Here is a 26,894-nt window from a genome sequence, read left to right as displayed (position 1 = left end):
TTCAGTGACTGGAACATTCAGCTGCACATTGAAGTTTGTTGTAAAGGATTGTGATCCAAACACAGGAGAGGCAGATGAGGAAGGTTATGATGATGAATATGTGGTAAGTTATGGCAGATATTTAATTGAAATTTTGAGTGAAAATGGTGAGAGAAGAAATCATTTAAAGAGGCCTGCAGAGTAGAGTTAATTGCCGGCTTGTGTAGGTGGTTTACTGAAGATAGGTGTCTTCAGGAGGCACGCTTGTTAGCTCACCTGTCACATAGTGACAAGGTGAGCTTTTGTGATCACCCTTCGTCCGTCGTCAGTCCATCCGTGCGTCCGTCCATGTGTGCGTCAACAATTTCTTGTCTGCACGATAGTAGTTTCATTTATGATTTTATTTTAACCAAACTTGCACACAACTTGTATCACCATAAGATCTCAGTTCCTTTCTTGAACTGGCCAGATCCCATTATGGGTTCCAGAGTTATGGCCCCTGAAAGGGCAAAAATCAGCTATTTTGACCTTGTCTGCACAATAGCAGCTTTATTATGTCTCCCCCAGGAGACATATTGTTTTTGCCCTGTCCGTCCGTCCGTCCGTCTGTACGTCACACTTCATTTCCGAGCAATAACTGGAGAACCATTTGACCTAGAACCTTCAAACTTCATAGGGTTGTAGGGCTGCTGGAGTAGACGACCCCTATTGTTTTTGGGGTCACTCCGTCAAAGGTCAAGGTCACAGGGGCCTGAACATTGAAAACCATTTCAGATCAATAACTAGAGAACCACTTGACCCAGAATGTTAAAACTTCATAGGATGATTGGTCATGAAGAGTAGATGACCCCTATTGATTTTGGGGTCACTCCGTCAAAGGTCAAGGTCACAGGGGCCTGAACATTGAAAACCATTTCCGATCAATAACTAGAGAACCACTTGACCCAGAATGTTGAAACTTCATAGGATGATTGGTCATGAAGAGTAGATGACCCCTATTGATTTTGGGGTCACTCCGTCAAAGGTCAAGGTCACAGGGGCCTGAACATTGAAAACCATTTCCGATCAATAACTAGAGAACCACTTGACCCAGAATATTGAAACTTCATAGGATGATTGGTCATGAAGAGTAGATGACCCCTATTGATTTTGGGGTCACTCCGTCAAAGGTCAAGGTCACAGGGGCCTGAACATTGAAAACAATTTCCGATCAATAACTAGAGAACCACTTGACCCAGAATGTTGAAACGTCATAGGATGATTGTACATGCAAAGTAGATGACCCCTATCGATTTTGGGGTCACTCCATGAAAGGTCAAGGTCACAGGGGCCTGAACATTGAAAACCATTTCCGGTCAATAACATGAGAACCACTTGACCCAGAATGCTGAAACTTCATAGGATGATTGGTCGTGCAGAGTAGATGACCCCTAACGATTATGGGGTCACTCTGTGAAAGGTCAAGGTCACAGGGGCCCGAACATTGAAAACCATTTCCGGTCAGTAACTTGAGAACCACTTGACCCAGAATGATGAAACTTCATAGGATGATTGGTCATACAGAGTAGATGACCCCTAACGATTTTAGGGTCACTCTGTTAAAGGTCAAGGCCACAGGGGCCTGAACATGGAAAACCATTTCCAATCAATAACTTGAGAACCTCTCGACCCAGAATGTTGAAACTTCATAGGATGATTGTTCATGCAGAGTAAATGACCCCTATTGTTTTTGGGGCCACTCCGTTAAAGGTCAAGGTCACAGGGGCCTGAACATTGATAACCAGTTCTGATCAATAACTTGAGAACCACTTGACCCAGAATGTTGAAACTTCATAGGATGATTGAACATGCAGAGTAGATGACCCCTATTGATTTTGGGGTCAGTCTGTTAAAGGTCAAGGTCACAGTGGCCTGTTTATGTAAAATCATTTTTTTGAAAATAACTTGAGAACCACTTGACCTACAATGTTGAAACTTAATAGGATGATTGGACATGCAGAGTAGATGACCCCTATTTATTTTGAGGTCACTTGATCAAAGGTCAAGGTCACAGGAGCCTGAACAGTGACTGGAGAACCACTAAGCCAAGAGTGTTGAAATTTAGCGGGATGACTGGACATGCCAAGTAGATGATCCCTATTGCAGCCAACCATCAGTGTCTCTTTGATTTTTGCTCCTGACCCCTATTGACTTCTTGCCTATAGGACTTTGCATTGGGGGAGACATGCGCTTTTTTACAAAAGCATTTTCTAGTTTATAACTTGATTTTTACCAAACTGGCACACAACTTGTATCACCATAAGATCTTGGTTCCTTTCTTCAACTGGCGAAATTCCATTATGGGTTCCAGAGTTATGGCCCCTGAAAGGGCCAGAATTAGCTATTTTTACCTTGTCTGCTTCATTTATGATTTGAATTTAATCAAACTTGCACAAAACTTGTGTCACCATAAGATCTCGGTTCCTTTTTTAAACCGGCCAGATCCCTTAATGGGTTCCAGAGTTATGGCTCCTGAAAGGGCCAAAATTAGCTATTTTGACCTTGTCTGCACAATAGCAGCTTCATTCGGCGTCCACAGACTTTGTCCGGAGCATATCTTCTACATACATGAAGGGATTTTGATGAAACTTGGCACAGTTGTTCACCATCATAAGACGGAGTGTCATGCGCAAGAACCAGGTCCCTAGGTCTAAGGTCAAGGTCACACTTAGAGGTCAAAGGTCAAATTCAAGGATGACTTTGTCCGGAGCATATCTTCTTCATGCATGGAGGGATTTTGATGAAAGGTGGCACAATTGTTCATCATCATGAGACGGAGTGTCATGCGCAAGAACCAGGTCCCTAGCTCTTAAGGTCAAGGTCACACTTAGAGGTCAAAGGATACAAGAAAGAAAACTTTGTCCGGAGCATTTCTTCTTCATGCATGGAGGGATTTTGATATAACTTGGCACAAATATTCATCACCACGAGGCGGAGTGTCATGCGCAAGAACCAGGTCCCTGGGTCTAAGGTCAAGGTCACACTTAGAGGTCAAAGGATACAAGAATGAAAACCTTGTCCGGAGCATTTCTTCTTCATGCATAGAGGGATTTTGATATAACTTTGCACAAATGTTCACCACCACGAGGCGGAGTGTCATGTGCAAGAACCAGGTCTCTAGGTCAAAGGTCAAGGTCACACTTAGAGGCCAAAGGTCAGATACAAGAATGACTTTGTCCGAAGCATTTCTTCTTCATGCATGGAGGGATTTTGATGTAACTTGGCACAATTATACACCATCATGAGACAAAGTGTCATGCGCAATTCCCTTCTTCAGAATTACTTCCCTTTGTTGTTACTATAAATAGCTTATATTGTAACTTTTTCATTACTAGTCGTAGGGAAAACTCGAGACCACTTTTCTATAGTACAACATGCATACTACATCCAATTATGAAGTGTATTTTGACTAATCTCTACCTGGTAAAGATTTTTGTGTGGACTTACAATTTTTGGGGGGATTTTTTTTTTTTTTTTTTTTAAGATTATCTTCCCTTAGTTGTTACTATAAATAACTTATATTGTAACTTTTTTATAATTGACCGTAGGGAAAAAACAAGACCACTTTTCTGTGGTACAACATGGATATTACTTTCAAATTTTAGGTGTATTTTAAGGTATCTCTACCTGGTAAGGAGTTTTTTTGTGGACTTAGAAAAACAAATGACTTACAATGATGACTAAACAACCACAAAATTAAAATTCCATTTGCAAATACAGGTGCTAGAGTAAAGAAATTTGCTGTGACGGGCGTATATTGTGACATTCTGGCACTCTTGTTTATTATTGGCCTTAGGGAAAAACCGAGACACTTTTCTGTGGTACAACATGGATGGTACCTCCAATTTTTAGGTGTATTTTGACATATCTGTACCTTGTGAGAATTTTTTTTTTCTTTTTGGTTAAATTTCTTCCCTTTGTTGTTCCTGTCCTTTGGACTTAGATATTTTTTCTGAGGACCTTCTTGTCCTCAAGTGCAATGATAACAGGTGAGTGATATAGGGCCATCATGGCCCTCTTGTTTTTAAGTTGTGTGAGGAACCAACGAAAAAAGTTCGAACAGCTCATGAAATTGTAGCAGATGGCTGTGGTGGCATATGGTAGAGTGACCCCTTGGGGTTATACCCATATTCTAGTACTTGCCTGAAAAATATGCTAAAAATGGGTAGTATGTGTTTTGTCCAAAGATTAATCTTGAAAATATTTGCTTACGACAGCAACAGAAAAATTTGAGTATTTTCTTGAATTACAGGCACTGTCAAATATATTTCGTGAAAGCTTTTCATTAGTAACATTCCTAGAATTTCCACCAGCCACACATTTTGATTCTTTAACCATGTTACATTGTGACCTTTCAACCTTGTCACACATTGTTGCTCACTCAAAGGGCCTTTTTAATACCCAGTGTATAATTACACGTTTTTTTCTTCTACAGTTGGAAGATGTTGAGGTTGCTGTTGGTGATCATGTACAGAAAGTGATGAAACCAAACTTTGGTGCATCCTGGGAGGAAGTTGGTCCAGATAATGAAATGGAGGATACATACGCCCTGTCTACAATGAAAACTTTAGATGGTATATATTCATATTTACATATACACATATTCCAGTCTGACTATTTACTGATGGTGAAAATTGCCCCTTTTAAGTGGTTTTCTTACTTTCGTGAAAATGAGTGTTTTATTATACTTACTAGCCCTCCCGCTTAGCTCAGTAGGGAGAGCATTGGTCTACGGATCGCGGGGTCGCGAGGTCAATCCCCGGGCGGGGCGTATGTTCTCCGTGACGATTTGATAAAAGACACTGTGTCTGTAATCATTCGTCCTCCACCTCTGATTATTCATGTGGGGAAATTGGCAGTTACTTGCGGAGAACAGGTTTGTACTGGTACAGAATCCAGGAACACTGGTTAGGTTAACTGCCCACCGTTACATAACTGAAATACTGTTGAAAAACAGCGTTAAACCCAAAACAAACAAAACAAATTATACTTACTAGCATTAAAGGGAGATCAAGTTTAATAGTAATTGTCATTGTGTAACTAAAATGCTCTTGAAAAATAGTTATTAACTTAAAAAAGTTAATAAGTAATAGAGATTAAAGAATTGTCACACTCTGGTTAGCTAAACCTGGGTGACATTTAGAATCCAGCAATGAAAAACAGTTTTAAAAAAGTGAAATATTTACAGGATTAAATTAATGTTTTGTCTGGTGTTCTGAAATGCAAACACTGCAAAACAACACAGATTTCACTGTTTTGTCAAATATTAGTGCTAACAGATTCAACACTGACACAAAGTTGAAATATGTGTATGAATACAATTATGATATACAAGTCATTCATAAATGCAAGAATGGCTCTTCAATCATATTTTTGGTATTAATAGATACGGGAATTATATTTGAATGATTAGTAATAATGCTAGTTATGTTACTTAGTGGTGTTTGAATTTTATATTTTCAGATGCTGTCAAAAATATTATACAATACCTGGGTCTACAGCCATGTGAGAGGTCAGATAAAGTTCCAGAGGGGAAGAGCTCTCACACACTGTATCTGGCCGGAGTGTTCAGGGGCGGCCATGATGCACTTGTGCGGGCTAAGCTAGCAATGGCAGATTCCGGCGTGACCATGCAGCTCACTGTCCGCTCTACAGATCCAAATGTATCAGAAGTTCTTGTAACCGCTATTGGTTAAAGAGACATTTTACACTTTTAATAGTTAAATTTCACAGGCTAGATTTCTACTGCTTCCTGTTTGTGTATATGTGACATTGACTCTACATTTTTTTTTAAAGTTATATATTGTATCGGATAAACATGTTTTGTAATTTGCAAAAGTATTATATCTGCTTGTGTTTATAATTATTCTGAGGGATATTTACTGTGAAAATGAATTGTTAAAATATTCAGAAGTACATGTACAATTTTTATGAGAAAAATTTCTGTTAATAATGCATTCTGTTTCAGTATCAGCAGTATGTAAAGAGTAATTACTGTTTTGACTTTTTGCATAAATTAAATGTTATAGGCATGTGCACTTTTAAAATATTTCGTATATAAAACCTGGAAAGTAAATGCTGAGAAGGTGCAAAAAAGAAATATTTGAAATGAAATAATTGAAATCTTTACAAACTTGCTATCATAAATAAAATATATTACAAAAAGACATGGTGTGTTTTTTTTAGCTGTTTCCTGCTTACTTCAGTTGAAGAACCTGTTGTACACCTTTAGTTCAACAGTTCAAAGATAAGTTAATATGTATTCCAATAGCATCTATTTCTGTAGCAAAATATTGAGTTTCTCTGTAGAATTTATTTCATTTAAAAAGTAATTGCATCCTATCGTGGCTTTTTCAGTGCTTAGTGCACTGCCTCTTTGTTTTGTTGGGAGGCTCAACTGTCTGTGTTAATGCCTAATCAACAAAATGCTATCTTCTCAAAATCAGAAAAATCACGGCATCTGGTCTTTGTGAAGGAGTATGGAAGTAGGAATATATGTATACCATCTATATAGTATACACTAACTGTATAAGGAGTGAGTAAGCATAGTAACTTTTGACAGAGCTTTGAAGAAAGACTGCTTGTAACAAACATTGGCAGAAAGATGTACATTGTATTTCTAAGTGATAGTTGAGCATGACAGGAAAGTAAATAACTGTAGGTTTAAAGTGCATATTGTCATTGTAACTGAATGAACAGAACTGTTTGACATAGAATATGTGATGCAATGTAGCAAAAATTGGATGGTTCAAAATGGAGAGAAAACTATAGCAAACTTGATTTACTTGAAAGATTCAAAGTATTAAAGAATTTCCCAAGCAAGTTACGTGGTTTACTTTCAAATTAAGACCGAGAACTTCCAGCAGAACCAAGTAATAATCTACCATCTAGATATTCACTTTAAATGGAGCTCAGTCTTATTTCTTTGTTTGATTACTTGAAGAATAAGTAGTTATTGCACATTCCCTTTCACCAGTGGAGGCAACGCTGTATGTTTAGGGTAGTATTTACACACCCTGTAGTGGGATTAGACTGAAATTTCAGGCTTGTTCACTACGATGATCTGACATGCAGTGTGCAAGTTCAGTAACTGGCTTTTAAGTTCTGCCCCTATGTATAATCTTATCATGCATGGCCCCTTTCCGAAAGGGGATAATTATATTGTTTTGCTGATTGTCAGTTGGTAAACCCTTTTGTTTCTCATTAATAACTAGAGAAACCAGTGGACTACAGTTTAAACTTCAGTAGACATTTTCCTGTGATAAGTGGATGAACCCTAATTCTTTTGGGATCAGTTGGTCAAAGTACCTTGAGATTGAAATGTTTCTGATCAATAACTAGTGATTGCTTTAGCTTACAGTAGTCAAACTTCATAGGACAATTACCTGTGGTCACTAAATGACCACTATCACAGGTGCCAGGCAAACGTTCTCTGACAAAAGTTGGTCAGGCAGCTGTGACCCCTACTGTTTGTAGATTAAGTAGGTCCAGGCCTGGGCCGAGGGGGCCCATGCTCCCCCCCCAACTCCCCTGTTGGCTTAGAAGTGACCTACTCATCAAAGTTGCACCCATCTTTTTTGGCAAAGGAATATTTTATCAAAATTTACACCCAAACATGCACCAGAGGCCACCATTTCATACCCATATTTCAAAATTTTCCAGTACCTCAAAATTTAAACCAGACAAAATGCACACAAGGCCACCATTTTATATTTGTATTTCAAAAATTTCCAGGGGAAGTCCCCCCTAACACGAGCAGAGGGCCTCCTCCCATACCTTTTCTAAACTGGTGCCCCCTGCACCCCCAAGGTCTCGGTGACTCGAAAAAGTTTTTGATTAATAATTGGAAAATACTTTGGTTTGGACTGTCAAACTTCATAGCATGATGGCTTGTCGTTAGTAGATGACACCTACTGTTTTTGCAATCAGTAGCTCAAATGTCGCATCTGCCCCGATGTTAACAAGAGCTGTCACAGGAGACAGCGCGCTCGACTATTTCAATGCTGGATAGTGAAACTGGGCACATCTGAGGAAACTAGAGCTGTCACTGGAGTGTTTAATGACTCCAATTGTGGATGAAGATATTGCACAATAGCCTGAGTCTATGTCAAAAATATCAACTTAAAGTAATAAGAGAGGTAAAGATAAAATGTATCAAAACACTATATAAGTATATCCTAAGCAAAAATGGGGCATAATTCATTAAATATTGGTGCCAGAGTTATGCACCTTGTGTCATATGGTGTGGGTGATGATGTTGAACAACTATTTTAAGTTTGAATCAAATTCATTCAGTAATAACACAGACAGAGTGAAAGTGCATCAAAACTTTAACCTAAAATTCTAAGTAAAAAGGGGGAATAATTAATCAAAAATTGGTGCCAGAGTTATGCACCTTGCATCGTATGGTGTGGGTGATGATGTTGAACAACTATTTTAAGCTTGAATCAAATCCATTCTGTAATATGAGAGACAGAGTGAAAGTGCATCAAAACTTTAACCTAAAATTCCAAGTAAAAAGGGGAAATAATTCATGAAAAATTGGTCCCAGAGTTATGCACCTTGTGTCATATGTTAAGGGTAATGATGTTGAACAAATGTTTAAGTTTGAATCAGATCCATTCAGTAATAACAGAGATAGAGTAAAAGTGCATAAAACTTTAACCTGAAATTCTAAGTAAAAAGGGGAATAATTCATGAAAAATTGTGCCAGAGTTATGCATCTTGTGTCATATGATGTGGATGATGATGCTGAACAACTATTTTAAGTTTGAATCAAATCCATTCAGTAATAACAGAGGTAGAGTGAAAGTGCACCAAAACTTTAACCTGAAAATTCTAAGTAAAAAGGGGGAATAATTCATGAAAAAATGGTGCCAGAGTTATGCACCTTGTGTCATATGATGTGTGTGATGATGTTGAACAACTATTTTAAGTTTGAATCAAATCCATTCAGTAATAACAGAGATAGAGTGAAAGTGCATCAAAACTTTAATCTGAAAATCTAAGTGAAAAGGGGGGATAATTCATGAAATATTGGTGCCAGAGTTATGGCCCTTATGTCAGATGATGATGAGGAATAAGTATTTCAAGTTTGAATCAAATGCATCGAGTTATTACAGAGATAAGTTGAAAAAAAAAAAAGTGTAAAAAAACTTAAACCAAGGTGGGGACATGGAAAGACGCTGACGCCAACGCCGGGTCGAGTAGGATAGCTCTCCTTATACTTTGTATAGTCGAGCTAAAAATGGTTTGTGAGTGATTGTTTGTATCACCATCAAGCATCAATTTAGGTCATTCAATGACTTACTGTTTTTATGGGTTAGCAGTCAAGGTCACAATAACCTTGACACTAAAAATCTACATGATCAACAAATAAGATGACTGGGTATAGTCGGAGATGATCCCTATTATTTTTGGGGTTACCGGTAGTATCATTACGACATTTTAAGTGACACTGAGACAAAAATTGTTTCTTATCAATAGGGAGAATACAATAAAGTATATAACAATGTTTCATGGTCAACTACAAGCATTCTGGACTGTACACATGAAGCAATCCCTGAAAACGCATCTTCAAGTTAGTTCAGTTTTGACTGATCAACTGCACAAAATGGAGTGGACGATCTAGCTTTCCAGTTCTGACCAGCAATTTTGCTAGGGTATAATACCTTTCTGATTTACTTGCAAACTACTCTGTACACTTTCCCCAAACTTACTTTTTTTTGTATCAAATCACATTTAACTGTAAAAGCTTTTCTACAACAAATGACCACCAGAGCTATACACCTTACAAAGATTACATCTTTATAGGCAAAATCCTTTATAAGGTTCAGCTTCTTGTTTCTAATCCTTTTTCCATATATTTATCTTCTTTATTGTGCAATGCTTGCAATTGTTTGAAATAAGTTATGTTTAAACTTATAAAGCAGCCAGTCTTGTTTCACTAAATTGTATGAAGAGCAATGATTACACATCAACGAGAACTGTAAGTACAAGAGGGTCATGATGACCCTTTATCGCTCACCTGTTAAACTTGGGTCTTGGAATCATCAAGATAAACATTCTGACCAAGTTTCATGAAGATAGGGTATAAATGTGGCCTCTACAGTGTTAACAAGCTTTTCCTTTCATTTGAGCAGGTGACCTAGTTTTTGACCCCACATGACCCAGTTTCGAACTTGGCCTAGGAATCGCCAAGATAAACATTCTGACCAAGTTTCATGAAGATAGGGTCATAAATGTGGCCTCAAGAGTGTTAACAAGCTTTTCCTTTGATTTGAGCAAGTGACCTAGTTTTTGACCCCACATGACCCAGTTTTGAACTTTGCATAGGAATCATCAAGATAAACATTCTGACCAAGTTTCATGAAGGTAAGGTCATAAATATGGCCTCTAGGGTGTTAACCAGCTTTTCTTTTGATCTGACCTGGTGACCTAGTTTTTGACCCCACATGACCCAGTTTCAAATTTGGTTTAGAGATCATCAAGATCATATTCTGTGCAAGTTTGTATCAAATCGAAGCACAAATGAAACCTCTATATAGTGAAAGGGCCAAAATAGAAAATTTTGCCCCTTTCAGGGGCATTAACTCTAGAACCCATGATGGAATTTAGCCGGTTTCCGAAAGGAACCAAGATCTTATTGTGACTTAAGTTGTGTGTAAGTGTGGTTAAAATCAAATGTAAAATGTCACTCTATCGTGTTCACAAGGTAAAAATTAACAAATTTTGGCTCTCTCAGGTCAATTAGGGGCCGTAACTCCGGAACCTATGATTGGATCTGATGGATTCATCACGGAATCCAAGATCTATTGTTAAAGATATTTTGCAAGTTTGTATCAAATCGAACCATAAATGAAGTCTCTATATGGCTGCAAAAGCCAAAATAGCAAATTTTGGCCCTTTAAGGGAATATAACTCTGGAACCCTTGAAGGGATCTGGCCAGTTTTCGAAAGGAACCGAGATATTATGCCAATACAAGTTGTGTGCAAGTTTAATTAAAATAGATTGCAAAATGTCTCTATCGTGTTCACAAGCCAAAATAGCAAATTTTGGCCCTTTAAGGGGCCATACCTCTGGAATTCATAATGGGATCTGGCCAGTTTTCGAAAGGAACCGAGATATTATGCCAATACAAGTTGTGTGCAAGTTTGATTAAAATCAGTTGCAAAATGTGGTCTCTATCGTGTTCACAAGAAATTGTTGACAGACGACGGACGGACCAAGGGCAATCACAAAAGCTCCCCTTGTCACTACGGGACAGGTGAGCTAAAAACACACATATTGACTCCCTTCCTAATGATGGCTTATCGAAGGTAAGTGGTGGGTATTTCCAGTCTCTACTATGCTGTGCACTTAATTGTACCACAGTATACTAATGTTGAATAATCAAAGGGCAATAACTTGGTGAAAAATAATCTGGCTGGAACACGAAGACAATACTCCATACAAGAATTCAGGAAGGACGGAAGAAGCTGTGACTATATGCTTCCCCTTCAGGAAGCATAACAATATACTCTTATTCAAAAGGAGAAGGTTTGATGTGTTGAAAGACAAGCGCCAAAACGTTTGTGATATGTCTTCTCTCTCTGCTTCACGTGGAGATGTTGTGTGATGAGTAGGGACATCAACAGCTAAAATAACAAGCAAATTTGATGAATTGGTTTCCCCCGCCGAAAGAGTTTGTGGTGAGGAATGGCAAAAAAATATATCCGGCAAAAAGTTAAGGATGTTACTAAGAAGCAAATAATTTCATTTGTCAAGAACAATTTAACAGAAAACAAATATTTTAAGTGTACATAATAAATGTATGTTATGCTGATCCTGACTAATGTGTAAATAACATGTACATTTGAACTTAAAAGAACAGATGTCCTTAAGAGAGCACAATCAAGTAAAAAATCTGGAATGTGTGTGGTGGCGGGGTGGGGGGGGGTTACAACTTCACATAGATAAACATTCATGGGAGGTTTGAATTTTTTTAAAAAAAGGAATAGAATTTTTTTTTTTTTTTTTTTTTTTTTTGGGGGGGGGGGGGGGGGGGGGGGGGAGTGGGGGATGCATGATCGGGTGATGGGGATGACTGGGTGGAGGGGGAGGTGGGGGGAGAGTACAACTTTGCATGTTGATAAATATTCATGGAAGGTTTGAAAAAAAAAATTAAAAAAGGAATGAAAAAAAAAAAATTTAGGGGGGTGGGAGGGTTAGGGGGTGTGACCAGGGCCATGGGGGTGACCCGTTGTGGGTACACAACTTCACATGTTTATAACACATGTTCATGGAAAAAAATGAAAGAAGTTTAATGAGATTCTACCAATTTGTTACTTTGCTATGTACAAATATGTGGATTTTTAAACACTTAAAGGGCAATAACTCTGAAGTTACAGAAGAGATCCTGATGAAATTGTGTGTGCACTACCACATTATGGTGATCTAAATTCAATTTAAGTTTCATAGTTCTAGGTCAAATATGCCACAAGTTATGAAGCAGAAATTGCCCTATTTATAGTACCCTATATAGCTAACACTAGAAACTTCTAAGAGCCATAACTCTGGTGTTACTTGGGCAATCCGACTGAAACTTTACGGGCCACATTTCCCTACTGTGATGAACATGTATATGAAGTTTCAGTTAAATATTCCCAACCACTTCCTAGATATGGCTACGAACGGACGGACGGAAAGCAGACGAAAGGACGGACAACACCAAAACTATATCCCTCCGCCTTCGCCGGGGGATAATAATTATCACACAGGAGATAAACCACAATATTTTACAATTGCAAAAACAAAAACATGTTTTACAAAATATATATTTACTTCTCTATTGCACATATTGCTATATTTACATCTCGTCAAAAAACAACATCACCTACGCACATCTCATCAAGGAATACATTTGTCGTTAATTTTACAGTTGTTTAACCATGTTGTTACCTTGTACACAGTGTCATAATTTTTTGTTCTTTTAATGGACACAAAAACTTTTCTTAAAGTATCATAGAAGTTAATTGTTTTGGAAATGATCTTCAACACAAGTTGGGAGTAGCAATGAAAATGTTATTATCTTTTGTCCAGCCCATCTTTCTGTAATAAGTCAGTTGTTTTATATCTACTAGTATATAAACTGTTTAGTTTGGTGATTTGTAGATACCCATGGTAATATTGTCTTCTTTCTTTATCAAAATACTCCTGAAATATCATTGACATTAAATCAACATTAAGTATTGTTATATGCATTAACAACTAGAAGGTGTTTTTGTCACAAAAACATATGTCTCCCCCCTATGAATACCTTTAGCTCTGTCGGCTATTTTGTGCAGCAAAGTAGAACATGTCGGCGATATGCACAACAAGGCTTGGTACTGATCACTCCTGTGAAGTTTCGTCGAAATCAGTCTGGCAGTTTGACCTGTGAAAGCTGGACAAGATTTTTCTATTTTTAGCTCTGGTGGCCATTTTGTGCAGCAAAGCGGAACGTGCCGGCAATATGCATAACTAGGCTTGGTACTGATCACTCCTGTGAAGTTTCGTCAAAATCCAGCCAGCAGTTTGACCTGTGAAAGCCGGAGAAGATTTTTCTATTTTTAGCTCTGGCCACCTTTTTGTGCAGCGAAGCGGAACATGCCAGCGATATGCACAACTAGGCTTGGTACTGATCACTCCTGTGAAGTTTCGTCAAAATCCAGCCAGCAGTTTGACCTGTGAAAGCCGGAAATTTTTCTATTTTTAGCTCTGGCGGCCATTTTGTGCAGCAAAGCGGAACATGCCAGCGATATGCATAACTAGGCTTAGTACTGATCACTCCTGTGAAGTTTCGTCGAAATCCTGCCAGCAGTTTGACCTGTGAAAGCCGGAGAAGATTTTTCTATTTTTAGCTCTGGCTGCCATTTTGTGCAGCGAAGCGGAACGTGCCAGCGATATGCACAACCAGGGTTGGTCACTGATCACTCCTGTGGAGTTTTGTTGAAATCCAGCCAGCAGTTTGACCAGATTTTTCTATTTTTAGCTCTGGCGGCCATTTTGTGCAGCGAAGCGGAACGTGCTGGCGATATGCACAACTAGGTTTGGTACTGATCACTCCTCAGGAGTTCTGTTAAGTTTCGTCGAAATCTGGCCAGTAGTTTGACCTGTGAAAGCCGGACAAGCTTAATGCGGATGGATGGACGGACAGACAGATGGCAAAGGCAAAAACAATTGAGACATAATACATAAAAAGGTTTCCTGAAATAAAATACACTGGCACAGTTGTGTTCAGATAAGACCGATTGCTTACAAGTGTCTACCAGTAACCTTGTGAAATTATTTTATCCTTCAATTTCATGTATCTACTAGATGACCACATCTTTGTCAAGACATGTACTATATCACTAGTAATCAACAAGAAAAGTCAATCAGGTAATGTTGCAGCATCAGCAACAGTGATGCCATATTCTAAGGCTGAACCTGGATACATACATTAATGATTTTGTATGCAGTAAAATTAGCGTAATTGTATTTTCAACGATACATTTTCATACAATCACGTTTTGAATTTAAGAAGCGAGGAATGGCCCATAAAAAGTGTGCTCCCCTAGCTTACATTCAATTCCAGTGGTTCATATAAAACTGTTATAACATATAGAACATATATAATGTTGATGCAAAAAGAATTATTTTTTAAAGCTGTGTTTTCGAAAGTAAATGCCACATTACGTACCCTCCTTCTCCCTCTATAGATATTACAGGATTTGGCATGTTTGGGTTAAGTCTAGCAGCACTCTCGGCAATGTTAGCTATATGTCCAGCTGACTCCCGAGTAGCTATTCCCTTTGCTGAAATAAAATAAATAACTTTATGTTGCATTTTTATTTGAGTACATCAATTTTCTTCCCTGAAATGGGTGTATTTCATAAGGTTTGCATTTTGAAATACTCTTTGACTAAACGTGTTTTAAGTGCTAATGGTACTGAAAGACACTACTTTCTTAGCATGCTTAGCATGTTGTTGATTAAAACTATGTCAAAAGAGTATGATATTCTATTGGACTCTATCTATTTATTTGTGAAATATAAACAACAGCTATTGTTTTCTAAACATATTAGGAATACCTGTAGAGTCAAAAGAGGATATTTTTTAGATTCTGCAAAAAATATTTTTCAACTGAAAACCAAAATCTGATGCAATATTTCTATGTGTTGTGTAGCTTCAAGTGAATAATCTGGGCATCTATTCATCAATGTAACAGGCTGAAAATACTTCAGGCCCGACTGGGAATTGAACCCGGGACCACTCACACCTAAGGCGGACGCTCTACCACATCACTGTAAAAGCTAGCTCAATAACAAGGAAGTACAAGTGCACCCTTATACTCTACCCTACTACATCAATATCTTAAGTTTCAAACTTAAGACTTAAGTTAGTAATGGAAAATAAAATTTACTCTCATGAAATTTGGCTGAACTATTTGTAGCTGCAGAATAAACATTCATGAAAAGTTTCAGTATAATGTGTGGTACTTTAACAACGACAGAGCAAAAAGAATAATTAACATTTGCAAGTGTAGGTCTCAATTTCAGACAAGAAATATTCACGAATACAGACCATATAACTGTGCCCACATGTATACAACAGACAATTTGAATGTACATGACATTGTGAAACAAACATTTTCCTTATACATCATATATTTCCCTACATGGTTTTAAACAAAGTTTTTTTACCTGCACAGTGTCACTGTGCAATATCACATTTTGTTGAAAATAAAAACTTACATATCTCTTTAAATCTGTGTGATTATTGAACATACCTCCAAGACAAAGACCATGTTCATCTGTACAAATTACCCCAGCTACTCCTGGTACTCGGAATCTAAAAAAGAAACAAATTAATGACAATCCAATTTGTTAAACTCTAAAATTGTTAAAGATATGACGTCTGAAATCAAAAAGGCTTTGATGAACCTACTTCACTTGTTCAAGTTATGTTGCTCTTAACAATATGGTCAAAGAACATCACACCAAAACCTCCTGGTCTGAATTAAGATACCAAGTTTGGTAGATGCATGTGTTGTAATATTATATAGCTCAATGAATTCCATGGCAATTATTGCTACATCAAAATATCACAAGAGCTGTCGGAGACCAGCAACACTCGACTATTCAACAGCCTTGTCAATTGAATGAATACAAAAGTCGAAAAAGGGGCATAATTTAGTAAAAATGCAAAATAGAGTTATGGAACCTGTGCAATGTTAGTCAGTTTATCACATTTCATAAGTGTGCGAAGTTTCAATCCATTCCCACAAGTGGTTACTGAGATACCAGCTTACATACAAAACCTTAACCAAATCAGGACGCCGACACGGATGCGATGCACGGGCGAGTCCAATAGCTCTACTATTCTATAAATAGTCGAGCTAAAAACTGCTTAATAGATAAATTTTGCCTTAGTGAAAGTCTGTACAAGTCTGACTTTACTTAAAGTCTAATTTATTTATTTATTTATTTGGGTTTTAATGGCGGACCAACACAGTATAGGTTATATGGTGCCAAACAGGGCTACAAATTTTGGTTCCACATCTCATTTACATCGAAATAAAAACATGATGTATGGAATCAAAATTTGCATACCTGCTGGAATCACAGAGTTACTGCAAACCAAGTGTTAAGACCCTATTAGTCGCCTCTTACGATCATGTAAAGTCTAACTTTATACAAATCAGATATGTATTAACATTGACACAGATCATTTATATATAAACATTGACACAGCTGATATATATGTATAAACACTAAAACATGATAAATATGTGATGAACGCTCTCTAACAACAAGACAACAATGACAAAATAATCTCCTTCTATTCATTTCGCCATTTTAATATTGATTTTGGCAAACTTTCGTTTTATCGGCTGAAAATGCAGTAATCTATTCCAGATGATTAAAATTATACCTTGGTATGTATTCACACAAAATTTTGTTGCAGATCTCTGAGATAAGTATTGATATCTTGTGTAAAAAACAGGTAAAATTATATTAAATTGTTACTTATTTATTAACCTTAACCAAATCGGGACGCCGACACGGACGCGATGCACAAATCTCAACAACAACAATCTATTACCGGACAGCTAGAAAATCCCCCGAGGATTTGTTAGCCATCCGGTAACCACTCGACTAGAACGCAGGCTAGGCATCCAGTAAAAGATGGCTAGAATGCAGGCTAGGTGTCAAGTTACCAGACGGCTAGACACTTCCTTTTTCACATTTTATGGTAAATTCCTTGCTTACTGAGAATAGTATATTACCAGTATCAATCGCTGTATTCTTATTGGCATAGAAGACAAGATAAGATCATCATTCGTACATATTTAAAAGCTGGAGACTTATCTCCTTATCCCTCTCTGAGGAACAGCTGATGTTTGTAAAATCATGTGATGTGAATGGCTGCATTTTGATTAAAATTAAATTTTTTCAACTGTTAAATGTAAATCTAATATTACAGAACTTCATAATTTATAATTAAACTTTGTAAATGCTATTGATAAAATCAAATCCTTTACGTGTCATCGAGGTGTTTGTCCAAATTTCTTTCCATCCTTTTTTTTTTTTCCACAAATTTAAATTTCACAGCAATTTCTTCTACTTGACACCGTCTTGCAACTTCCGGTCAAAACAAGAAAGTCACGTGTAATAGAAAAATATGGTTAAATTAAGTAAGTAGTAGGTGTACAGGACATTTTATCAATTTCTGTTTAAAACAGATCTTACAAAGAATTGTTTGAATTAACTTGTATTGATTTTAGAACTGAAACGCCATTGTTTAATGCACATATCATTAGTTTCCGCGACGTCCTTAATAAAAAGTTAATTTGAAGACTATAATTTACTTATTCATGCCAGGAAATAAGAAGTATTAGAAGTACAATGAATAATTTTCTTACAAGTGTCAGAATATCCTGGGACCTGATACACTTCTACAGGCACAAGAATATTGAACTTGCAGGATTCCAGTATTGAACAGGCTGGTAACATTGCCCGATCGGGCTTATGACACAAAAAGTAATATTTCTTGACAAATAATGAAGATAATTTCTTTCAAACTTGGTCCATTTGTTAAGCATTACATATAATGCTTATCAAGATAGAATTAACTTTGTTGCCTTCAGTTTAGTTAGAATTACTTCCCTTTTTCAGATTTTTATGATGCATAATTTTTGAAGTCCAAAAATATTATATTTTAATGCAATGTTTAAAACAGAAAAGGGTTCAAGGGCTTTCTAGTGCTCATAACTTGTGCGCCAATACCTTTATATACAATTCTATATATTTAGGGTAAATACTTTGTTTCTAGTGCAGATGTATGAGCAATTTTTTAGGACTAACATTTCTCTATAGATAATGTAGTAAGTGAAAGCAGAGTAAAATGTTTACATTCATGTACTAGCGCAATAATTTAGAGCATTTGAAAGCCATTTAACCCTTTTTTGTTTTAAACTTAGCATTAGAACATTGTTTTTTTGGACTTCAAAGATTATGCGTCATAAAAATCTGAAAAGGGGAAATAATTTTACCAAAACTGAAGGCAACCAAGTTATTTTTATTTTAATTTGCATCATTTGTTATGCTTAACAAATGGACCAAGTTTGAAAGAAATATCTTCATTATTTGTCAAGAAATATTACTTTTTGTGTCATAAGCCCGATCGGGCAATGTTACCAGCCTGTTGAACTTGCAGGACTGTCTGGTGGGTTTGATTCATACAACACGGGGCTATCACAATCACATGATCAGTTCACCAAAATGGGCATGAAGTTTCAGTTTGCTATTTTGGATGAATTGATGTGTGCACAACTTTCCCAATACAATACAATACAAAAAATTTAATTTGGAAGTGGCTATTCTTACGGTCCCGTAGGAATAGCCTCACAAGCTATTCTTACAGCTCTCACGTAAGAATAGTGAAAAACCCGCATGTGGTTGTTCCTATCGCAGTTTTGTATTGCAATTCATTGTACTGAAGTCAATCAACTGATATATTTTCAACCGATTTCGGAAGTGACATGAAATAACATTTGGTCATTGTGTTGCAAATAAATTGTCAGGTCTGGATTGATGCAAATATGTCAAGCTGATGTGTGAAGTAAAGTATAAAACTAAATTAAAGGGCAATAAACCTGTTTAGAGTGGTAAGAGATTTGTATTAAAATTGTGTTTGTTTATGTAACAAATGGAAGTAATAAAATGTGTTATACTAGGGGAAATCACTTCCCTTTTTTGTCTTCTCTGGATTTCCTTACCGGAAAAGTAAAGAAGTTGGGTGAAATTATATCAGTCAAATAAATTCAGTACAATGTGTAACACAAAACTGCCATAGGTATAACCAAAGAAGTATAAAAATACTTTATTGATACTTATTTTTATAGCTCTTTGGAATAACCACCTGCGGGTTTTTTATAATTCATATGGGAGAGCCGTAGGAATAGACACCTGCGGGCTTTTCACTATTCTTACAGGAGAGCCGTAAGAATAGCCTGCGAGACTATCCCTACGGGACCGTAAGAACAGCCACTTCCTTTAAATTTTATTTAAACAGGTCCCAGAAAAGTCACAAATTAGCTATATAGCTAAATCTAGCTAGAAATAGCTATAAAACCTATAACAATTGTTCAAAATATGTGAATATCAAATATAAAATTGTTATTATCCCATTCAAATGGTTTATGAGACAAAAGACAAACACAAAGAATGGAGATCTATGCAGTTTCAGTTTCAATACATGTTGCGAATTTCTGCGATTAGTCATTTGTGAATTTGTCTTATACTGCAATGATTATCACAAGTGAAAAATTCAGTGATGATTTATCGCAAAATACAGTACTGCCTCAGTAATTGAAAATGTGACTACAAAGATCTTGGTTTTGTGTTATTGTCTTTCATCTTATAAACCTTTTGGACGTGATTATGACCATTTTGCATCTTATTTTAACGTATTTTGCATTATTGGTATTGGTTTTATAGCTACTTCTAGCTATATATAGCTAGATTTAGCTATATAGCTAATTTGTGACTTTTCTGGGACCTGTTCAAGTCGGTGCACATATATAAACAGGAAAAAATTAGCTATGTATAGCTATTTACCGACATAAAACAGCCCAACTGAAATGAGTGCAATTAAGGCGATAATGGTGAGCTAAATCAGAGTACACAATTGAGCCCACCTAGTGACAGTATTTCCAATACCTTGACCTTTAATGTGAACAAATATGGCGGCCACCGATTGTAAATAGAAAGTGCCTCTGCAGTGTCAGCCCCAATCCCAATGAAAAATAGTATGTTTGTTTTTTGTTTTTTTTCCCAATTTTACGGTATTACCTCTAAAATTCCCAATTGAAAGTTTGAAAAAATGCCTGAATATTTTCACAACATGACGTGAAAATTGGGGTCCGAAATCCACTCTGTCAGAGTAGAATAACGCTTGACGGACCTTCACCAGACTCGGTGTGTGGCATTATTTTTTAAGGTTCTCTCTCACTTTTGGGCCAAATTTGTTCAAGTGGGGCCCACGACCTCTCTTAAGGAGTTGCTAGGGCTAGAAAATAAAAAAAAAAGAAGCTTTAAATAAATTCTTCTCATGAATTGCTTGGTGGATCTTTATGAAACTTAGTCTGTAGCATCATTGTAAAATCCTCTCCCAAATTTGTACAAATGGCGGCTCTTGTCAAAGTCAGATGACTATGGCCCTCTTGCTCTTGTGTTGGGTTAGTGAATTAAGGTAGCTACTTAACTATAAATATGTGTTTATGTAGATATATTATATTTCAGACAAGAAGAGTAAGAGGCAAACAACAAGGCTTCGGGCAAAAATAGACAAGAAGGTATATATAATGATGTGTCTTCCATCTTTTGGAGTAGTCACATTAATTTTGCATTTTTTATGGTTAGGCAGGTAAGTCTTGCTGCTACCTAGAGTCTGAAGTATTTTATAATAAAATTTTTATTGATGTCATAATGAAGTTTTATTTATCAATCTAAAATTTGATTAATTTACTTTTTGATGTAATAGATCTAGGAATAAAACTATCTTTTCTTCTGATTATGTGAGTGAAGTTTGCATGTTAGCCAGGCTAGAGAAATGTGCTCAGTGACGATTACCTGTGTGAAATTTTCATGTATGTCGGGTAAGAGAAATATTCTCTGTAACAATGTAAATAAAGACATACCACTAGAAGTCAGTTGACGTTTTTCCTGTCAGAAGTGAATATTAGGGATATTTTGGTAACATTTGTTAAAATTCATTCTTTAACCTTTAGCCTGCTGGCGGCAATCTGCCTATGCTGATCTTGGTCTGCACTGTTCACTATTCAGTCAGTAGATTTTTAGTGAACACCCATTCAAATAATAAATGGTATTGCCAAAATTGAATGATAGACCAGTCCATTTTAGAAATTTAGCAAGCTACAGGTTAAAAGTTTGATATATAGCTATATTTACCTTTTCATGACACTCTCCATGAATTAAGGGTAAAGAAAAATTAGAAAAGAAAAAATATGCGTACCTACCTACATGCATATACCCTTTTTGTCAAGAAACCCTCAAGACTTTCTGGCCTGACTAGTAAGAAAATGCAGTACAGGAGTGACTGTACAATATTACATACTGAAAAATCATTTAATTGAGTGGGCATGAAAGTTTGTGGTTTTGGTCAAAACGGCAATTCCATGGGGATATGAATTCGTGGATTACAACTTTTGAACATAAAGTGAATGGGAATTTACTTGTTCGTTGGGATTAAATTTCATGGATTGACTCAACCATGAAATCCATGAAAATTAGTCCCCTACGAATATTAATGATTTCACAGTATCAGTACAGTATGATGAATTGCATATCAGTGATATAATTCAGTTGTATGATTTTGACATTGTACAGGTTAGGGAGCACAAGAGAAAACAGAAGCGAGATGCAAAAAAGAACCCCAATGCAAACAGTAAGTTGTCTGTTATATACAGTTAGTTAACTATTATATACGTAAAGTTAACTGTCGTACACATGAAATTAATTGTTACATACAGTAAGCTAAGTGTAATGTACTGTAAGTTAACTGTAAACAGTCATAAACATGTATAGCTAGATTACAGTCTGTTAGCATGTTTAGTGCACTGTATAGTAGTCGCAACTTGACCGTGATGGTTGACCTTAGGCTGATTATTCATATCGATTATTTCATTGTAGAAATCCAGGGTGCTTAGGGTAGCCGTATATATTTATATGGAATTAGTTTGTTTACAGTGCAGTATCAAAGAATATAAAATTACATTTGATCAGTTAAAACTTTCCAATACACTAATTTATATTTACACAAATTTTACGTACACTCCTTTTCAATAATAGGTTGTGCCTCGTTATGTATTATAATGCAAAGGTCAACCATCGGGGTCAAGTTGCGTCTACTATAAGTCTAATATGCTTGCTGTATTTATTTTGCTGGTATTAAATCATCCAACTGAGGTTAATCCTACATCTATAGCATAGTTGACTGCAAAGTGCTGAAGATGAGCTATTTCAATTACCCTGTGTCTGTGGTCAGTTTTCAAGTGCAATCATCATTTTGACTCTTAACACTATAAAGGTACAATTTTTGCCCTATCTGAATCAAACTTGGTCAGAATGTTACCCTGAGTAAATTTTGTAGGAGTTCTTAACTAAATGTTTGTCTCCATGAAAGTTTAAAACTGGGTTACCTGAGGTCTTAAATTAAGTCTTTAGATCGTATCATAAAAAAACCTTATTAATATTTCCGAGGCCACATTTTCTACTTGGTGATTATGAAGCTTTATCACTGTTTACCTCTATGCAATCTAGGTCAGGCTCAAAATTGGGGTACCTGAGATAAAATCACTAGGTCAGACCACAGAAAAACCTTAATAAAACTTTAGAGGCAAAATTTTCTACGTTTATTTCTATGGAATCTAGGTCAATTTGAAACTGTATTAAGTACTACATCTTGGATAGAATTAGGTTACTGGGTCAAATCGTAACATGGTTAATGATCTACCTGTTTTGATAAAACATGTTCAGAATCTTTGTCTGTATTAAATATAGGCCAAATTAGATACTGGATTAACTGGGGTATTTGGATAAGAACTAGTCAGATGAGTGATACAGGGCCTTCAGGGCCCTCTTGTTAGCTATTGTTTTTTTTGACTGTAATCAGTGTCACAGAAAGTTTTCCATGTAAGTTACTTTCTCAGGAACGTCTCTTGTTTAAATGTTTTAAATATTTTGTTAGCAACTGCAACTAGACAAAGCTTTAAGGTTTTCATTCACTTTACAGAAAAGAGAAAAGATCCTGGAGTGCCAAACAGTCTACCATTTAAAGAAAATATTCTCAAAGAAGCTGAAGACAGAAAAAGACAGGTAAGCTAAATGCTATAAGTATTTTTCATACATTCATTAGGAAATTGGAAAGCATGAAATTACATTTATAAACAATATTTAACTACCACAACCAACATTAACATTGCTGTATAAGTGGATCCAGAGTACCTGACAACCATTGCAGTTTGAAAGACATGTTTAGATCACGGTCAAATTTTGCTCCTTGAAACCCAGCCTTAATGGTCTGCATGTTCATATATCTTTGCATAGAAATAAATATTAAAGGGAAAGGCAACGTTGTTGTTATGTAAATTCCGTCTGCTAGGATTTCTTAAATCATCTAAAGAAGTGAAAGAATTTTAAAAATCAGCTTAAAAATGAGAAAGTTACGAGCTTGTAAATATTTTATCTAAATGGAGGCCATTTTGTTTCCATGGCAACAAAAAGACAAAACGGCGGATTTATTACATTTCTATTAACATATTTGAACTGTATTTACTTATTTCTTTAAAATAGTTTCCCAACTTTTCCCAGCTATTATGAAAGAAATTATCATGTTTTACATTTTAAACTCCAGAAACATCTGAAAAGTAATCTATTTAAAAGGTTATTTGCTAAATAAAGAATTCAGCAGTGTGTAAATGACGTCATAAACACACTAAAATGGCTGCATCCATGATCATCAATTTTCTTAAATTTCAAACTTCCATATCTTTTTTTATAGTGGTCCGAATTTAAAAATTCTTGCACCTTTATGAAAGTCTTGACGATGGCTTTCATATCAAATCAACTTATAGTCAGGCATTCCTTGCCCTTTAAGCATTGAGAGGATAGGTCAAACTTAATTATGGAATTGCAGAAATATTATGTTTCTCCTCTAGCTTGAAGAAGAAAGACAAAAACAGAAAGAAAGAAGAAAGAAAGAGAGGCAAAAACTGTTAGATAAAAAAAGAAGTCTCGATGGTATGGTAAAAGACGCCCAGAAAAGAGCTAATGAATTTGATAGAAAGGTAGTTACTTTATGATTTTTCAAGGCATTTTAAAATTTGTAGGAAAAAATTGTTGAAATTTAGGCCAGCAAGATTCCTGTATGTTCTGCATTACAGTGACATACATGTAGCTATGCTGAGGCACAGATTTAATAACTCAGTATAAGATTTTACCAAGGCTATTTTTTTGCTTCTGGTTATGCCCCTGCATTATCAGATCTCAGGCAAATAAGAAAATATATTAATGTTTATATCAGAAATAGTACTATCAGCCAGATGAGTAGAATTTAGTAAAAGACCTGATAAAAACTTATCTGTCATAAAATACGTGGAATCAAATTTACACATGTACTTTAAATAAATAGCCTACAATTTTATATTACTAATATTTATAGTATATTACTATTTGAATGATGTTTTCTTTGATTTCAAATTTAAAAGGTGACATGAATGGAAAAATATTTTTTTTGTTTGATATTTTGATTATGTGGGCTGATACCACCAAGAAAATGTTACAGTCTGCATGAATGTAAATGATTTTTTACTGGTGTTTTCTAATGTGATTTTAATGTTAATGTATGATTGTATTCTAGCAAGCTCCAAAGGGGTCTTCAGACCAACCTAAAACAAAGAAAGTTGAATCATCTTTAAAAACATTCTATAAAGAATTCAGAAAGGTAAAATTAAAAAATCATTTAAAAATGAACGAATTAATTTGAAGCTTATTAACATTGTTGTTGCCTACTGGTATCAAGCGTCTAATGACAGGTATATTGAAGAGTGTTAAACCATCAACTTCCCTCGTATCAAGGCAGCGTCAGAGTGTATTATTCTTCTCTAGTGATAGCTCTAGTTCCCCATGTTTTGAAAATGACATCTACTTCATAGTGTTACAGTTCACACAAGTATTTGGCTGATATGCTTTACTTGAATTTTCATCAATTGCATTTCTCAATAACGTTTCGTAAGGTGGCGATAGAACAACCTGCTGTTGCCATTGCATCATAAACTTCTTATTAATAACTGTCGTTAATTAATTTTATGCTTGAATTGCAAATATATTTGACTACAACATACCTAAATTCAGTGAAGATCATTACGTTTTGTTATGACATAACCATGAATGAACTGATCATCCCTGGTATTTCTGTAGGTTGTTGATGCTGCAGATGTTGTTCTTGAAGTCCTAGATGCACGAGATCCTCTCGGTTCCCGGTGTCAGCAGATGGAAGAAGCTGTCATTGGATCGGGAACCAACAAACGCCTAGTACTCATTCTCAATAAAATAGGTAAATTTATTGTTGATTATTTAACAATTAGCTTGCTGGTGGCAAGTTATTCCACCTTTCATGTCTTATTTCATACTACAGTTTGAAGTTAAAGAATAGATATTATGAAAAAGGGAACATTTCATAAAATGGAAGTATATTGAAGAGACAGAAGTACTTGCATTCTAACAAGAAGGTAAAATACATATCATTTCAAGTTAAAATGTAAAAGAAAAGTGTAAATCTCTTAGAATAATTCAACTTCCATTAAAATAAATATTGTGAAATTGTGTAGTTGTGTAGCATTGCCAGAGTGAAATCAGCACACGTTTTTAAGGATCTTAGAAAAAAACATTAATACCAAAATAGAGTCTAATTGTTCTTTTCAGATATTATTTAGATTACTTAAAATTTCAGATTTAGTTCCAAAAGAGAATGTTGAGGCATGGCTCAAGTATTTAAAAAATCAGTATCCAGTGGTCGCATTTAAAGCCTCAACTCAAACACAGAATGAAAACTTGGTAAGTTCTAGTACTCAGAAAAAAAGGAATATAGTCAAACAGAAGCACATTGGAGAATTTTTATTTTGTTGATTTTCTGTTTATTTGTGAATTGTTTGGATATTTCTATGCTTGAAAAGGGGCCAATATGTTAGTTCAGTTCACTGGTTTATATAATGGTTAATTTTCTCCAGATGTTTATATATTGTGCCATTCCACAAAAATTAGTCCCAACGAACACATAAAAAAAAAGCCTTAAACTTTCATGACCACAAAATTAAATGTTTCTGTAGTATTGCGTGTTTTGCCCAGGCCATTTATGAGAAGAAATTATTCTAGATTTTGAAGTTTAATTTAATAATTTGGAGTATTGATTCTTTATTATGCCCCTTTTCGAAGAAGGTGGGGTATATTGTTTTGCAGATGTTGGTCGGTCGGTCCGTAGACCAATCGGTTTCTGGATGATAACTCAAGAACGCTTGGGCCTAGGATCATGAAAATTGATAGGGAGGTTGGTCATGACCAGTAGATGACTCCTATTGATTTTGAGGTCAGTAGGTCAAAAGTCAAGGCCACAGTGACCCTGAACAGTTAAAAGGTTTCCAGATGATAACTCATGAACACTTGCGCTTAGGATCATGAAATTTGATAGGGAGGTTGGTCATGACCAGCAGATGACCCCTATTTATTTTGAGGTCAGTAGGTCAAAGGTCAGGGTCACAGTGACCTGGAACAATTAAACAGTTTCCAGACTA

The 26,894-nt window shown here is 36.0% G+C and overlaps 3 protein-coding genes across 3 annotated transcripts in view; 2 read left to right on the top strand and 1 right to left on the bottom strand.

The window, feature by feature from the left end:
• The window catches only part of LOC123529177 (coatomer subunit gamma-2-like), a 34,805-nt gene extending 28,620 nt beyond the window's left edge, over positions 1-6,185 (top strand). The window contains exons 17-19 of the mRNA XM_045309400.2: positions 6-103; positions 4,454-4,592; positions 5,482-6,185. Of these exons, the coding sequence (XP_045165335.1) occupies positions 6-103; positions 4,454-4,592; positions 5,482-5,714 (470 nt within the window). The 3' untranslated portion in view covers positions 5,715-6,185. The remainder of the gene's footprint in view (positions 1-5; positions 104-4,453; positions 4,593-5,481) is intronic.
• Positions 6,186-12,820: 6,635 nt separating this feature from the next.
• Positions 12,821-17,691, bottom strand: LOC123529182 (ragulator complex protein LAMTOR5 homolog). Its single transcript, XM_045309404.2, has 4 exons — positions 17,565-17,691; positions 15,810-15,871; positions 14,721-14,835; positions 12,821-13,213 (listed from the first exon to the last, which is right to left on the bottom strand). The coding sequence occupies exons 1-4, from the start codon at positions 17,597-17,599 to the stop codon at positions 13,153-13,155; spliced, it is 273 nt and encodes a 90-aa protein (XP_045165339.1). The 5' UTR covers positions 17,600-17,691; the 3' UTR covers positions 12,821-13,152.
• Positions 17,626-26,894, top strand: part of LOC123529180 (guanine nucleotide-binding protein-like 3 homolog) — a 23,817-nt gene continuing 14,548 nt past the window's right edge. Inside the window, exons 1-8 of the mRNA XM_045309403.2 lie at positions 17,626-17,717; positions 20,827-20,879; positions 21,934-21,991; positions 23,339-23,421; positions 24,264-24,392; positions 24,965-25,048; positions 25,525-25,660; positions 26,057-26,160. Coding sequence (XP_045165338.2) covers positions 17,705-17,717; positions 20,827-20,879; positions 21,934-21,991; positions 23,339-23,421; positions 24,264-24,392; positions 24,965-25,048; positions 25,525-25,660; positions 26,057-26,160 — 660 coding nt within the window. The 5' untranslated portion in view covers positions 17,626-17,704. The remainder of the gene's footprint in view (positions 17,718-20,826; positions 20,880-21,933; positions 21,992-23,338; positions 23,422-24,263; positions 24,393-24,964; positions 25,049-25,524; positions 25,661-26,056; positions 26,161-26,894) is intronic.

This window comes from Mercenaria mercenaria, chromosome 13 (assembly GCF_021730395.1).
Source record: "Mercenaria mercenaria strain notata chromosome 13, MADL_Memer_1, whole genome shotgun sequence".
Classification (NCBI taxonomy): Eukaryota; Metazoa; Mollusca; class Bivalvia; order Venerida; family Veneridae; genus Mercenaria; species Mercenaria mercenaria.
This window is presented reverse-complemented; position numbering and strand designations above follow the sequence as displayed.